The sequence below is a fragment of the Puma concolor genome, chromosome E2 (assembly GCF_028749965.1).
Source record: "Puma concolor isolate L17-30 chromosome E2, mPumCon1.1.hap2, whole genome shotgun sequence".
NCBI lineage: Eukaryota > Metazoa > Chordata > Mammalia > Carnivora > Felidae > Puma > Puma concolor.
This window is the reverse complement of record NC_141681.1, coordinates 37,684,691-37,699,617: the sequence shown is the minus strand read 5'-3', so window position 1 is coordinate 37,699,617 and position 14,927 is coordinate 37,684,691. Positions and strand designations below refer to the sequence as shown.

Here is a 14,927-nt window from a genome sequence, read left to right as displayed (position 1 = left end):
TTTGAGAATTTAGAAAAGCCATTCAAACCTGTATTACTGTAGCCACCTGCTGTGAAAATATGTCAAAAAGTTTAATATCTGCTGGGATTCCAGGTCCATCTTCACGGTGAGCAAATAAAGCTAATCTGAAAAAGAAAACAATCTTTATTTTAACAAATACAGGGATTTGACTGGTGGGATCATGGGTGACATTTTATTCTTTATACCTTACTGTATTTTCTACAAGGTATTTCTCCTAGAACATTAAAAAAGATTTTAAAAAAGAACGTGGAATTGAGCCATTCCCTCCATTCATTTTTTAATTAAGTTTTTATTTTAATTCTAGTATAACAGCATTCTATCAGTTTCAGTGTACAGTATAGTGATTAAATTATTCCATACATCACCCCATCCTCATGACGAGTGAGTGCCCTCCTTAATCCCCATCACCTATTTCACCTATTCCCCACCCCCGACCTCCTCTCTGGTAACCACCAGTTTATTCTTTACAGTTAAGAATCTGTTTCTTGGGACGTGTCTTTTCTTTCCTTTGCTCATTTGTTTCTTAAATTCTACATGAGTGAAATCATATGGTATTTGTCTTTCTCTGACTTATTTCAGTTAGCATAACACTCTCTAGCAAATACATTGTCATTGCAAATGGCAAGATTTCATTCTTTTTTTATGACTAAACATATGTATATATATAACACATCTTCTTTATCCATTCATCTATCCATGGGCATGGGCACTTGGGCTGCTTACATAATTTGGCTATTGCAAATAATGTGCTAAACACAGGGGTGTATGTATCCCTTTGAATTAGTGTTTTTGTATTTTGGGGGTAGATACGCAGTAGTGCGATTATTGGATTGTAGGGTAGATTTGTTTTTAAGTTTTTGAGGAACCTCCATACTGTCTTCCACAGTAGCTATTCCAGTCTGACTTCCAATCAACAGTGCAAGAGGGTTCTTTTCTCTCCATATCCTCACCAACACTATTGTTTCTTAGATTTTTGATTTTAGCCATTCTGAGAGGTGTGAGGTATCAATCATCTCATTGTAGTTTTGATTTGTATTTCCCTGATGATGAGTGACATTGAGCACCTTTTCACATGCCTGTCGGCCATCTGTAGGTCTTTGGAGAAATGTCTGTTCATGTCTTTGGCCCATTTTTTTAATTGGATTGTTTTCTGGGTGTTCAGTTTTATCAGTTCTTTATATATTTTGGAAACTAACCCTTTATTGGATACGTCATCTGCAAATACCTTTTCCCATTCAGTAGGCTACATTTTAGTTTTGTTAACTGTTTCCTTCACTATGCAGACACTTTTTTTTTTAATTTATTTATTTTGAGAAAGAGAGTAAGCAAGCAGGGAAGGGACAAAGAAAGAGGGAGAGAGAATACCAAGCAGGCTCTGCACTAGCACCAAGCCTGACATGGGGCTCAATCCTATGAACTTTGAGATCATGACAGGAGCTGAAATCAAGAGTCAGACAAGTAACCAACTGAGCCATCCAGGTGCCCCAGAAACTTTTTATTTTGATATAGTCCCAATAGTTTATTTTTGCTTTTATTTCCCTTGCCTCAGGAGACATATCTAAAAAAATGTTCCTATGGCCAATATCAGAGAAATTATTGCCTGTACTCTCTTCTAGGATTTTTATGGCTTCCAGTCTCACATTTAGGTCTTTAATCCATTTTGCGTTTATTTTTGTCTAGTAAGAAAGTGGTCAATTCATTTTTAACTGAACAGTTTTGTCAGTGATGTCTCATTTCACTGAACTCTTACTATATATACATATTTTATACTATACATAGATCTTCAATAGGCCAATTTTGCCATATGCTTTGAAGTCTAATCAAATAGATATGGATAAAAATGCATTAAAGTGACAAATGTATTCAACAACCATGATTTTAAAGAGCAATCTTTAAAAGATAAATTCCATGGGAATGCAAGCTGGTGCAGCCACTCTGGAAAACAGTATGAAGGTTCCTCAAAAAACTAAAAATAGAGCTACCCTACAATCCAGCAATTGCACTACTAGGCATTTATCCAAGGGATACAGGTATGCTGTTTCAAAGGGACACATGCACCCCCATGTTTATAGCAGCACTATCAAAATTGACAAAGTATGGAAAGAGCCCAAATGTCCATCGATGGATGAATGGATAAAGAAGATGTGGTATATATATACAATGGAGTATTACTCGGCAATCAAAAAGAATGAAATCTTGCCATTTGCAAGTATGTGGATGGAACTGGAGGTTATTATGCTAAGTGAAATTGGTCAGTCAGAGAAAGACAAAAATCATGACTTCACTCATATGAAGACTTTAAGAGACAAAACAGATGAACATAAGGGAAAGGAAACAAAAATAATATAAAAACAGGGAGAGGGACAAAACAGAAGAGACTCATAAATATGGAGAACAAACTGAGGGTTACTGGAGGGCTTGTGGGAGGGGGGAGGGGCGAAATGGGTAAGAGACACTAAGGAATCTACTCCTGAAATCATTGTTGCACTGTATGCTAACTAATTTGGATGTTAATTTTAAAAAATAAAAAATAAAATAAAAAATAAAATAAAATAAAATAAAAGATAAATTCCATTATCAGCTTCCCTTAAGAGTATGCCCAATTTGCATGTACTTCTTGCTGCCCAGGTTTGAAGAGATAATTTGGAGAATTTGCTATATAAATTCTCAGACTTTAATAACTTAGGTATTTAAAATATAACAAAATGTATTTGCAGAAATAAATCTTCACTTGGGTTTCTGGTTTCATTACGTCACTGATGTGTAAGCTCACAAGCAGGACACCTATTATATCCTGGCACTCAGCATAGTTGCCAAGCAGGCACTCATTAAAACCATTATCAAAGGCAAAGTTTTATACTTTCACCCAAGACCACTGGCTAAAGTAAAATTTAAACCTAAAAGGAATTTACTAAACATATTTAATATTTCAAAATTCTTCTTTAAAAAAATGCGATAGAGTGATTACCTAAACATTCTTAATCATCTCTATTTAATGAATACTTGATAAAAAAAAAAAAAAAAAAAAAAGACTCCCAAATCAAATCAGTTCCCACTAAAAGGTAACTTTCATTATTGTAAAAAACAAATTTTGTTCTTTGGATTTGTAAGATTTAAGTAATGAATCTGTATAACATTGCCAATTTAAATGCCCATTAAATGTCTAGATTAAGAGTATTCATGGGGCACCTGGGTGACTCAGTCAGTCGAGATCCAACTTCGGCTCAGGTCATGATCTCACGGCTCATGAGTTCGAGCCCCACATTGGGCTCTGTGCTGACAGCTGAGAGCCTGAAGCCTGCATTGGATTCTGTGTCTCACTCTCTCTCTGCCTGCCCCTCCCGTGCTTGCACACATGCTCTCTCTCCCAAAACAAAAAACATTAAAAAAAATTTTTTAAAACAAAACAAAAGAACAAGAGTATTCATTATCTCCATGCCTGCTGCTAAGCCTCTTCTCATGCCTAAGCTAGGCAAGCACCTGGTAGGTACTCATACTTACATAACTAAATGTTCATAATGTAATTACATTAAAATCATTAATAAAGATGTAAGAGAAATAAGTAATTCACAGAAATGTTTTAAGTTCATTAGTTCCAAGTCAAAACACTGCCCTGCAGTGTTGGAAATGCTTACCTATCAATTAAAGCAATGATTATGTTTTTCACATTTACATTTTGGTGTAACTCAGCACAGGCCCGGAGAAAAGGATTCAAAGTTTGAAGGTGGAATTCATCAGGGAAAACCTGAAAATCAAATAATAATTGAGTGATACAAGTAAAAGTATTTCACATTATATTCTGGATTTACGGCAAAGGTCATATTTGTGGAAACAATCGTTTAATCTTACACAACTAAATTCAAATACATTACTTTTGAGCCTCTTTAAACATAAGGCCAGACAGAAATATTCCAATAACCAAAGTACATCTACAATTAAACTAAAACAAATGAGAACTAGAAAACATGAAAACTACTCTTCCCTACATTTTGGGGAGAAAAAACACATCAATACAAAGATGAAGTTATCATTAAGAGAAAATCCTTTACTGAGGCCAGCTGATATTCTATCAAGATTTTTTTTCAAAACAATGAAAATTAATGAAAGACAAAATGAGTCCTTTTAAAAAGTGAAATGTTCTCACTTACCTGAATAATACACTCCATGAGATATTCTTGAGCCAAAGCATCCCTACAATTCACAACTTGTTCCAATATCCCAGTCAAAACAATCTAAAAGAGTTAAAAAAAATTATTTTTAAATCCTAAACCACTCCTCTAATAACATAAACTATTAATTTGAAAATCTTACTTTAGATTTTTCTTACCCCTATTTCATTTTTAAACTTTAACATTTTACAGAAGAATTTTTAAATAAAAATTTAAGTAAAAAATTCTGGGCTTCTATTTAGTAAGTCATTTAGGACGAAGTTCATTTTATCAATTTTTTCTTTTATAATTTGTGCCTTTTGTGCCCTAAGAAATCTTTGTCTAATTCAATATTATAAAGATTTCCTTTGTGTTTTCTTCTAAAAGTTTTATAGGTGCCTGAGTGCTCAGTCGGTTAAGTGTTCGACTTTGGCTCAGGTTATGATCTGGCGGTTTGTGAGTTTGAGTCCCATGTTGGGCTCTGAGCTGACAGCTCAGAGCCTGGAGCCTGCTTCTATGTTTCTGCTGTCTCTGCCCCTCCCCCACTCTCTCACATGCTCTCTCTCAAAAATAAACATTAAAAAAAAAAAACTTAAAAGTTTTATGGTTTTAGGTTTTATATTTACACCCCTGATCCATTTTTGACTTTTTCTACATGGTATGAGAATGGGTCACAGTTCAAGGGTTTTGTTTGCACACAGATGTCCAATTGTTCCAGAACCATTTGTTGAAAAGTAATGGTTCTTTTATCAAAAGTAATTTATCATATATGACAGGGCCCATTCTGGATTCTCTTTTCCAGGGCTCAGCAAATCTAGCTCAATTATCTGTTTTTGTACATTACTTCTATATTGTCTGTGGTTGTTTTTCACTATACCTGCAGAGTTTAGTGTTGTAGACAACATGGCTTGTAAAATAAAAAAATATATTACTATTTTTCCTTTCTAGAAAAAGCTTGTCAATCTCTGCTTTATTCCTCCCACTGATTTATGTGTTTATCCCTTCCACCAATATCACATTATCTTACTGTAGTTTTAGAGTAAAATCTATAGTAATATGCAGTTAATCTCAATTTCAGAAAAATTGGTATCTTAATATTGAGTTTTCCAATCCACAAACACAAACTGAAAATCAATTTACTTAAATCTTCTTTAGTTTTAAAATGGTTTTCAATGTAGTATTATTTAATAAAAATATTTGTAAAAATCAGACCTCAATTTATATACCTCATGACGTAAGAAAAAGTGACAAGTAAAAGGATATAAACCTGTTTGTAACGTTCCACATTTACACCTTCCAACTGACTGAGGCGCACCAAATTTGTTCCCACTAAAATTCTGAGTTCTTGTCTTTCTCGTTCTCTTTTTTCCCTATCTCGGCTATGTCCCTGATGTTGCATTCGCACCCAGAGCTTGTTCATCTCTGCAAAGTTGAGTAGTACAAAATCCATGGAATCACTGATATCACCAGTTGTTTCTTCACTGCAAAAAGACAGTTGAAAAATTCTTTATATACACTATTTATGCCATAGGACCAGCTTTACTGTTATCCCTCTCCTTTGTGCATTTCCTTATTGCATTAATATGTCAATGTTTTCTATTAGAAATTTTAACTTCATTGGCTTAGTGTTCAATTTCAAGGAAAACAGACTCGAGAAAAAAAATACCAGGGAGAGAACACAGTACAAGTACAAAGGGACAAAAAACTTTCCCCCACTCTCTATCCCGGGCCAACTTGTTCTTACAGCAACTCCATTAATTCAAAAAGCCTAAAAAACTTGATACTAATAACATACTAACTACATCATTTTATAGAACTTTTTATGGTTCCAATTGGAATATAAGCTTTGAGAGGGAAGAGACTATGTTATTTCCTGCTTATTTTTCATCTTCTAGGATAGGAAACACAGTTTTCAAAATTTTTTAACGACTGCCTAATTAAATGCTCAAAACTGGGGTGCCTGGGTGGCTCAATCACTTAAGCGTCCAACTCTTGACTATGGCTGAGATCATGACCTCACAGTTCATGAGTTCAAGCCCTACATCTATTTTCTTGGGATTCTCTCACTCAAAAAATACATAAATACACTTTAAAAAAATAAAAAATAAATGCTCAAAAGTGACAGTCAAATCATAATAAAACAAATAACCTCGCCATATCCTCAGCACTGTTAAGTTTTTATCTCTTCTATACTGTTTAACTTTGTCACATGCATGGTAAATTTTTATTATATTCTTTTTCCCTTAAAAAGGAACTGATGTAGATATACTAAAAACTATCGAATTGTGCACCTTAGAAATAAATGAATAAATAAATAAGGGGTGCCTGGCTGGCTCAGTTGGTAGAGCATGTGACTCCTGATCTCAGGGTCACGGGTTCAAGCCCCATGTTGGGTGTAGAGATTACCTAAAAAAATAATAATAATAAAAAAATAATAAAAATGAATAAATGAATAAATAAAATTAAACAAAAAGAAATTAAGTTCCTCAATCTACAGAATCTTCACATAAATAGTTCATCTAGTTGGTTGAAGACCACAGCTGGCTGACTATCTACACTTGTAGAATAAAAGTGCAATGGATGTGGGTACTAGAATACTGGTCACACAAGAGATGGGGCTCTCACTGAAAGGCTTTTGTTTTTTCAGTTTTGGAGTTAATATGTAATTTGTGTACACAGATAACTTAAGTCTCTTATATCCAGGTTATCCAGTCCATAAATTATAAAACTGATAAGATACTCAAGAAACAATATGAAAATTAGCCTCACTTGTGGAAAAAGTTAATCATACCTCATGAATTCATCATAAATGTAATTTAAAAGGTCACAGTTTCAAAGAATACTTAACATAATGGAAAAATGCTCCCAATTGTGTTAAATGAAAAAAGCAGGTTCTAATAATCCACAGACATAAATTTCATAATAGTACATTTTACATCACACCACACATGCTCAAGAGTTCTGTATCACAAGGGAAATACATACATGAAATGCTACAAGTCGCTAGTTGGGTGTGGAGAGGAGAATTACTGAGATTTATTTTCTTACAAACACTTTTCTATACTTCTTGCATATTCTACAACAAAAAAATCTTACAACTAAATCAAGAAAGAAAATCACTTACTCTGTTGGCTCTCCCTCATCAGGTAAGATATTTCTGGTACACTGAAGAAGATAGTTCCGAAGAAATAAACCTCTCAAGGGATGTTGCACACCACGACACATTTCTACCAAATCTTTCAAAATATCTTTCCTGGACTGAGGAAACGATTTGACGTATACAACTCCAACTGTGATCAATAGATAACTAGGGGAATTATGAGAAAATATTTGATTAAAAATAAAATATTCAAAAATAAATAAATAAGTAAAATATTCAAGTCAAGAATTTGATGATGTCCAAACATACTGACTACAAACCTATTAAGACAGGAACCATGTTTTTCTTCTGCACAATGAAAAAATATCTAATTTATAATATAACCACAGTGCCTGAGTGGGTCAGTAAGTTAAACATCTGACTTCAGCTCAGGTCATGATCTCGTGGTTTGTGGGTTCAAGCCCCGCATCGGACTTTCTGCTGTCAGCACAGAGCCCACTTCAGATCCTCTGTCTCCCTCTCTCTACCCCTTCCCCACTCACTTGAATGCTCTGTCTCAAAAATAAACTTAAAGAGAGAGAACTTATAAAGAGAGAAAACCACTCATTGACCCTCCCCCCAACTTACATATACATTTACATACAGGTATATATATATATATATACACACACACACGAGTATCATCATCACCTTTACACATTAGGAAGAGAATAAACATCATTAATTTTTCTAGTAGTCACGACATTAAACAAAACAGTAAGTCCACTTTTCTATTTCAAAAATTCCTCAACTATCTATATAAAAAGTAAAATTAATCATACCCTAAAACCTTAAAAGAAAACACAGAGTACTGGGGTGCCTGGGTATCTCAGTTGCTTAAATGTCCAACTTTGACTCAGGTCATGATCTCACAGTTCATGAGTTCGAGCCCCACATCAGGCTCTGCGCTGACAGATCAGAGCCTGCTTCAGACTCTGTCTCCCTCTCTCTCTGCCCTTGCCCACATTTGTGTGTGTGCATGTGTGTGTGCTCTCTCTCTCAAAAATAAATATTAAAAAAATAAAAGGCGGGGGGTACACCTGGGTGGCTCAGTCGGGTAAGCATCCGACTTCAGCTAAGGTCATGATCTTGCAGTCTGTGAGTTCGAGCCCCGCGTCAGGCTCTGTGCTGACAGCTCAGAGCCTGGAGCCTGCTTTGGATTCTGTGTCTCCCTCCCTCTCTGCACATCCCCAACTCGTATTCTGTAATTCTGTACTTAAAAATAAGTAAAAACATTAAAAAAAAAAGAAAAAAGAAAACCTAGACTTTCTACCAAAATGCTAATCTCAATTTGTTAAGAAATTAAGTAACCTTAAAAATGATTTTTAAAAATCAAAGTTTAAAGGCTATAACATAAAGTGGAAAATGCAGTTATAAAAGCCCTCAAATTCTCAATTACTTACAGTCTTGGGATAATGTTTCCAGCATACTGTACAAGTTCATAGAGATCTGCCACTTTTCTTCCTTTAGCAAATTCATCTGTCAGGTAGACCTCCAAATAGTGTAGTTCATCAGAAATAGCCATATCTTTTCATTACAATTAAGGACTCAAATAAAGCTAAGCCAGCCTAAGCAATACAACACTTGATCTTAGCCAAAAGGCCGAGAAACGATGCCAGCCTAAGCAATACAATGGAACTTGTTGGAGTCATTAAACTACTGGGCAGATATTTTAAACATTAGTCCTTCAAAAAAGTATGTGTTTAAGTGAAGACAATTTCAGTGGGCTTTCCTTATTTTAAAATAAAGGTTTTATGGGGTGCCTGGGTGGCTCAGTTGGTTAAGCATCCAACTTCAGCTCAGGTCATGACCTCACAGTTCATGAGTTCGAGCCCACATCAGGCTCTGTGCTAAGAGCTCAGAGCCTGTGTCTCCCTTTCTCTCTGTCCCTCCCCTGCTCGTGGTCCGTCTCTCCCTTTCTCAAAAATAAAGACACATTTAAAAAAAAAATTTTTTTTTTTTATTAAATTTTTTTTTTTTCAACGTTTATTTATTTTTGGGACAGAGAGAGACAGAGCATGAACGGGGGAGGGTCAGAGAGAGAGGGAGACACAGAATCGGAACCAGGCTCCAGGCTCTGAGCCATCAGCCCAGAGCCTGACGCGGGGCTCGAACTCACGGACCGCGAGATCGTGACCTGGCTGAAGTCGGACGCTTAACCGACTGCGCCACCCAGGCGCCCCTAAAAAAATTTTTTAATAAAGTTTCTGTTTACTCATATGTGGAATTTAAGAAACAAAACAAATGAACAAAGAGAAAAAAAAGAGAGACAAACCAATAAAGAGACCCTTAACTATAGAGAACAAACTGATGGTTACCAGAGGGGACAGGAGTTGGAGGATGGGTAAAACAGGTGATGAGGATTAAGGAGGGCACTTGTCACAATGAGCACCAGGTGATTAAAAACTTAAAAAATAAATGGAATAAAATGTTAAAGAAAAAAAATAAAATAAGGGTTTTTAAAGATAGTCTGGTAAAGCAAAGGGGTATAAACAAGGATTGCCTAACATACTACTAGAGGGTTTTAAAATGGCAAAGCATTGAATTCATTTCCACTTCAGAATACTGCATAACAAAATCTAAGCATTAAAGAACCAACTGCCTAATAGCTTCAATATCCTTCATGAAGGGACTGGAAACTGCAACAACCTATTTAAAGAAGTTTAGGCATAGAAAAAGGGTTTCTGATATTCAGTTTTTCTTTTTCTCACAAAATTTCCATGGAGTACTATTTGGTTAAGACAATGAAAAATAATGTAAAACCAGAAAAACATAATAAGGAACAAACAAAATATGGCCTTATCAAGAAAAAAAGTATGATGAAAATGTTCAATCTTCAACATTCAAAAGATACAAAGTTCATAGTAGCTCTTTGGTGATAACATAGAAGTCCGGAGTTCACCAAGCATATTAGAAGCATGTTTCAGAGCATCCATAAGCTTGTTTTTGTCCTACAGAAATACCAAGAGAACTGATGAGAAAGCTTTCATTTAACTTGGATTTGTTATACAGTATGTAGTACTTAAATTATTTTAATCACATGCAAATCAGGTTAGTTTCACTTTACATTCTCTCTACTGAAAGAAAAAGATTCATGGTTCATCAGGACTGCAAAGCTTATTAGCAAGTCATCTGTAACTAGGACTGCAAACTTCCTGGCATAACTCTAATCTTTTCAACCCCTAGTGACTATGAAACTAGCTCCATTAATTCACATTTCCTACAATCAAAAGGGCTGGCATACTAATTCTTTTAAAGCAAGATATTATCCTGATAATGGCTTTGCCACAAGTAAAGACTCTAGAGATATGTATGAAATGACTATCCTTTTAAGTATGTTTTCCTCCTTACAATGCCCATGTGTCCACTGAACACATAAATACAAAAAATGCCTGCAGATACAGAAAGCAATATTCAGACTCAGAAAAAAACAGAAGCAAGCAATACCAAGTTCCATACCCACCCGTCTTCTCCATTCCAACACACTTTTTTGTAAGAAAAAAATACAGTAGGTATAATTGGTTAAAATGGCATATTGCTAAGCTTTAGAAACTATAAGACACTTTACAAAGATAAGGTATTATCATCATCATCATCATCAGAGCAACTTATAACTTGAAGTATCGGCCTCTTTGGTTCCATTTCATAAATTTTAATGCAGAGAATCCATAGTTTCTATACAGATTACCTCCTACCCTGTCTTTTAGAATATGAAAACACAGAAACTGGTGTAAGGATAATTTTCAAGTTGGTTGCTGCAAAAAATATGTATCTATTCAGGATAGAAACAAAAAGTCTTCAAGATAGAAAAAAAGCTGAATAATCCAAACTGAAAGCTTTTAAATATATTTGCTCAACAAATATTTATTAAGCACCCATTATATGTCAAGTACTCCTCAGATTTGAGATATAGAATCAATGAGGCTAGTAACTAAGGTCAGATATTGGTATGTAGATCAACACTATGTGTAAATAGATGATAGGGTTTCTTGTCCTCCTGGAGCTTACATTCTGGTAGAGAAGAGACAATTCCAAATCATAAATGCAAATGCAAGTAAACAGGGCTCTCTGTTGGAATTGCTCCACACAGTGCTTGAGGGACGTGGGATAAAGACAGAAGAAGTGATGCTATAGGACTTAAGAAAACCCAGATTGAAATTCTGCTTTCATATTGACATTCTTACCAGGCATCTCTTCATCTGGAATGACTGGACCTTCACAGCCTGGATGGCTTCATCCAAGAGCTTTTCCTGCTCATCCTGAGGTGACTGCTGTGTTGTAGGCTGAAAAATAAAAAGTATTTCCATTAATGTCCCATTAGCACTCTCCTCTAAAAAATCTGTTATTTCTGGGGTGCCTGGGTGGCTCAGTGGGTTAAGCGTCCGACACTTGATTTCCACTCAGGTCATGATCTTGCAGTTCATGGGATCCAGCCCCACATGGGTGGAGCCTGCATAGGATTCATATTCATTCTCTCTCTCTCTCTCTCCCCCCAACCCGCCCTCCCCTCCTCCTCCCCCCCCCCACACCCATGTGCTTGTGCACTTCTCTCCCTCTCTCTAAATAAACTTTTAAAAATAAATAAAATTAAAATAAAAAAATAAAAATCTGTTATTTCCATAGCTCTAGCCATAGCCCTTTTCCAAAGCTTTCATATAAGCTCATTCCAGTTCTAGATCTCAAGCCCATTTATCTATTTTTGACAACTATTGAACCCAGTCATCTAAGTTAACAGCAAAATAATGCCAAAGGGGAACAGTAATGTATACAGAATTTCTTCTCTCTCAGAAACTGATTCAACATACTTGTTAGCAGGTTGGCCTCAAAAAAATGTGGTGTTAGTTTAAATCCAACCCGAACACAGCCATCCAATCAATCTAGTCTTTGTGATAGGTATAGTGTAACCCAAATCTCTAAAAGCCTCTTTTTTTTCTCCATACTACTTTTCATCTGCATTTTAGTCTATTCTTAGATCAAGAAGCCAGTTTATGGAACACTGACCTTTTCAGGCAATATAGAACAAGGAACTAAAAAGCTTAGAAATAAAATAACTGAAACTAATATTAGTGACTGATGTAGAAGACCATAGGAGTACTCTCAAGTACCTACCTTACCATTTCAAATAGAAAAATCTATAGTTATAATGGACAAAATATTATGTACTCTTCAGTTTGTTACCAGCAAAACCTTATTTGCAAAATTAACTAGATTTACCTGTCAAGCAGAATTAACTACACCCTCCTTTATGCTGTGTAAACGTGTTTACACCTCTACACTCTATAAATGCACTGTACTGCAATTATAAATGATGGTCATTTTTATATTAGGTTATGTGATATTCACAAATGTTCACTGTAGGAAAGAATGAGTTGGTTTTAGAATGTTCAGGTTACGTGTTTAATTAAAAAAATGACTAAAGAATCAATAGATGAATAGTTAAGTTCTGGTATACACATATACATAAACATGTAAACTGGAATATTATTCAGTCATGAAAAGGAACAAAGTAGTGATATATGTGACACGAATGAAACTAAAAAACATCTTGCTAAGCGAAAGAAGCCAGACAAAAAAGAGACCACATATTGTATGAGTCCATTCATATAAAATATCCAGAATAGGCAAATCATCCATAGAAACAGAAAGTAGAGGGGCGCCTGGGAGGCTCAGTTGGTTAAGCTTCCAACTTTGGCTCAGGTCATTATCTCATGGTTCGTGAGTTCAAGCCCTGCGTAGGGCTCCCTGCACCACTTCCGAGCCTCTGTCTGCCTCCCTCTGTCCCTCTCCCACTCAGGCGCACACACGTGCATCTGTGCTCACTGGTAAAAAATAAACATTAAAAAAAAAAAAAAAGTACACTGGTGGTTACCAGAAGAGAGACTCAGGGAATAACTGCTTAATGAGTCTATAGGGTTTCCTTTCGGAGTGATAAAAATGTTTTGGAACTGGACAGAAATAGTTGCACAATACTGCAAATGTACTAAATGTCACTAACTTGTTCACTTTAAAATGGCTAATCTTATGTTATATAAATTTCACCTTAATAAAAAAAAATAACCAAAGATAAAATCTCTCTTACACAATAAGATGGAAAGGAAGGCAGCAAAGACTTACACATAAACGTGAAAGTTTAATCTGGTTTGTTCCAATATCTGACAATCAAAACAACAATGAATTTGAGAGTAACAAAAACCACATAAAACCCATTTCTGAATTATAATCACTTATAAAAGTGGAAAGTTTTCTCTTGGTCTAATTTTGTAAAGAGGGGAAAGCTAATAACAAGAAATGCTAAGTGTCTCTATCTTTTTCCCATGGCAAACTCTAGTAACCTGTGCTTCCCTATGACCACACTTCTTCACAAGCATACACAAATTTCAAAGAAAAAGTTATGTCTTTTAAACTAAACTTAAAGGGAACATTAATTTACACAGCAGAACTATTAGTGTTAAATGTTGGTCTCAGAGGCAAAGACAACACCAGCATCTGAGGATTCTGACTTAATGAAATTCGCTATTCATCCTGGGCTAGTCCTCTGAGAACTTCAGTGACATCAAACTATAGTTTGGATTTTTTTTTTTTTTGGCTCTTTATCTCTAGATGGAATAGATTTAACAATTATTAGAATCAACAGATTTCATTACATTCAGATGATCAACTTAGAGATAAATATTTATACATCAAGAAATTTTTATAATTATTTTTTATTGTGGTAAAATACTTACAAAATTTGCCATGTTAACCATTTTTAAGTGTACAGTTCAGTGGCATTAAGTACATTCACACTGTTGCACAGTCATCACCAACCATCCATCTCCAACAGCCTTTTATCTTTCCCAAGGGGAACTCTCTACCCATAAAATTATCCCCCATTCTCCACTCCATGCCAGGAAACCACCATTTTACTTTCTCTTGAGTCTGACTTCTCTAGGTACCTCATATAAGTAGAATCATACACTTTTGTATCTGACCATTTCAACTTAGCATGTTTTCAAGGTTCAACCATGTTGTAGCATGTGTCAGAATTTCCTTTCCTTTCAAGGCTGAATAATATTCCATCATATGTATATACCACATTTTGTTTATCTATTCATCTATTGATGGGACACTTGGGTTACTTCCACCTTTTGGCTATTCTGTATAAAATTACTTTAATATAGCAAATATAACTGGTTACAAAGAGACTACAATTGTAGAAATATTTGTATAGAACTAAATAGATTCAGTGATTTATAAATAAAACTTTAGCAAAATTCTTCTATTTTGTATCAACTGGGTTTAAAATAGAAACATAAATACAAAATGTAGAAAATTACACCCTTATTACAAAGTAGGCTACAAATGAAAAACTAAAGCTATAATAAAGAAATGTATTTTTAGATATTACTCCCAGGACAATGTAGTTATTATACAAATGTAGCCATAATATGGCTATTCTAAGGGAGTGTCTTGATGCCCTCCCTGGGAAGTGTCACATACAGCAAGAACAGTAAGAACTGTTACGAACATGCTCTCATTAAACATGAGCCAGGTAATCAATGTCTCCTCACTTATAGAAGTGGTTCCTCATTTACAAATGACTCTATACTTAGCAGTTACATGGGTCAGAGAAAAATGGA

At 35.1% G+C, this 14,927-nt stretch overlaps 1 protein-coding gene and 1 non-coding gene across 2 annotated transcripts in view; one reads left to right on the top strand and one right to left on the bottom strand.

The window, feature by feature from the left end:
• Nucleotides 1–14,927, bottom strand: part of VPS35 (VPS35 retromer complex component) — a 30,101-nt gene that overhangs the window by 12,578 nt on the left and 2,596 nt on the right. Inside the window, exons 2-9 of the mRNA XM_025920935.2 lie at nucleotides 11,493–11,591; nucleotides 10,163–10,259; nucleotides 8,712–8,835; nucleotides 7,294–7,476; nucleotides 5,437–5,650; nucleotides 4,170–4,253; nucleotides 3,657–3,766; nucleotides 29–125 (exon numbers count right to left, since the gene is read on the bottom strand). Of these exons, the coding sequence (XP_025776720.1) occupies nucleotides 29–125; nucleotides 3,657–3,766; nucleotides 4,170–4,253; nucleotides 5,437–5,650; nucleotides 7,294–7,476; nucleotides 8,712–8,835; nucleotides 10,163–10,259; nucleotides 11,493–11,591 (1,008 nt within the window). The remainder of the gene's footprint in view (nucleotides 1–28; nucleotides 126–3,656; nucleotides 3,767–4,169; nucleotides 4,254–5,436; nucleotides 5,651–7,293; nucleotides 7,477–8,711; nucleotides 8,836–10,162; nucleotides 10,260–11,492; nucleotides 11,592–14,927) is intronic.
• TRNAR-CCU (transfer RNA arginine (anticodon CCU)) lies at nucleotides 6,493–6,565 on the top strand. The gene has a single exon. It is a non-coding gene; the product is annotated as a tRNA-Arg (tRNA).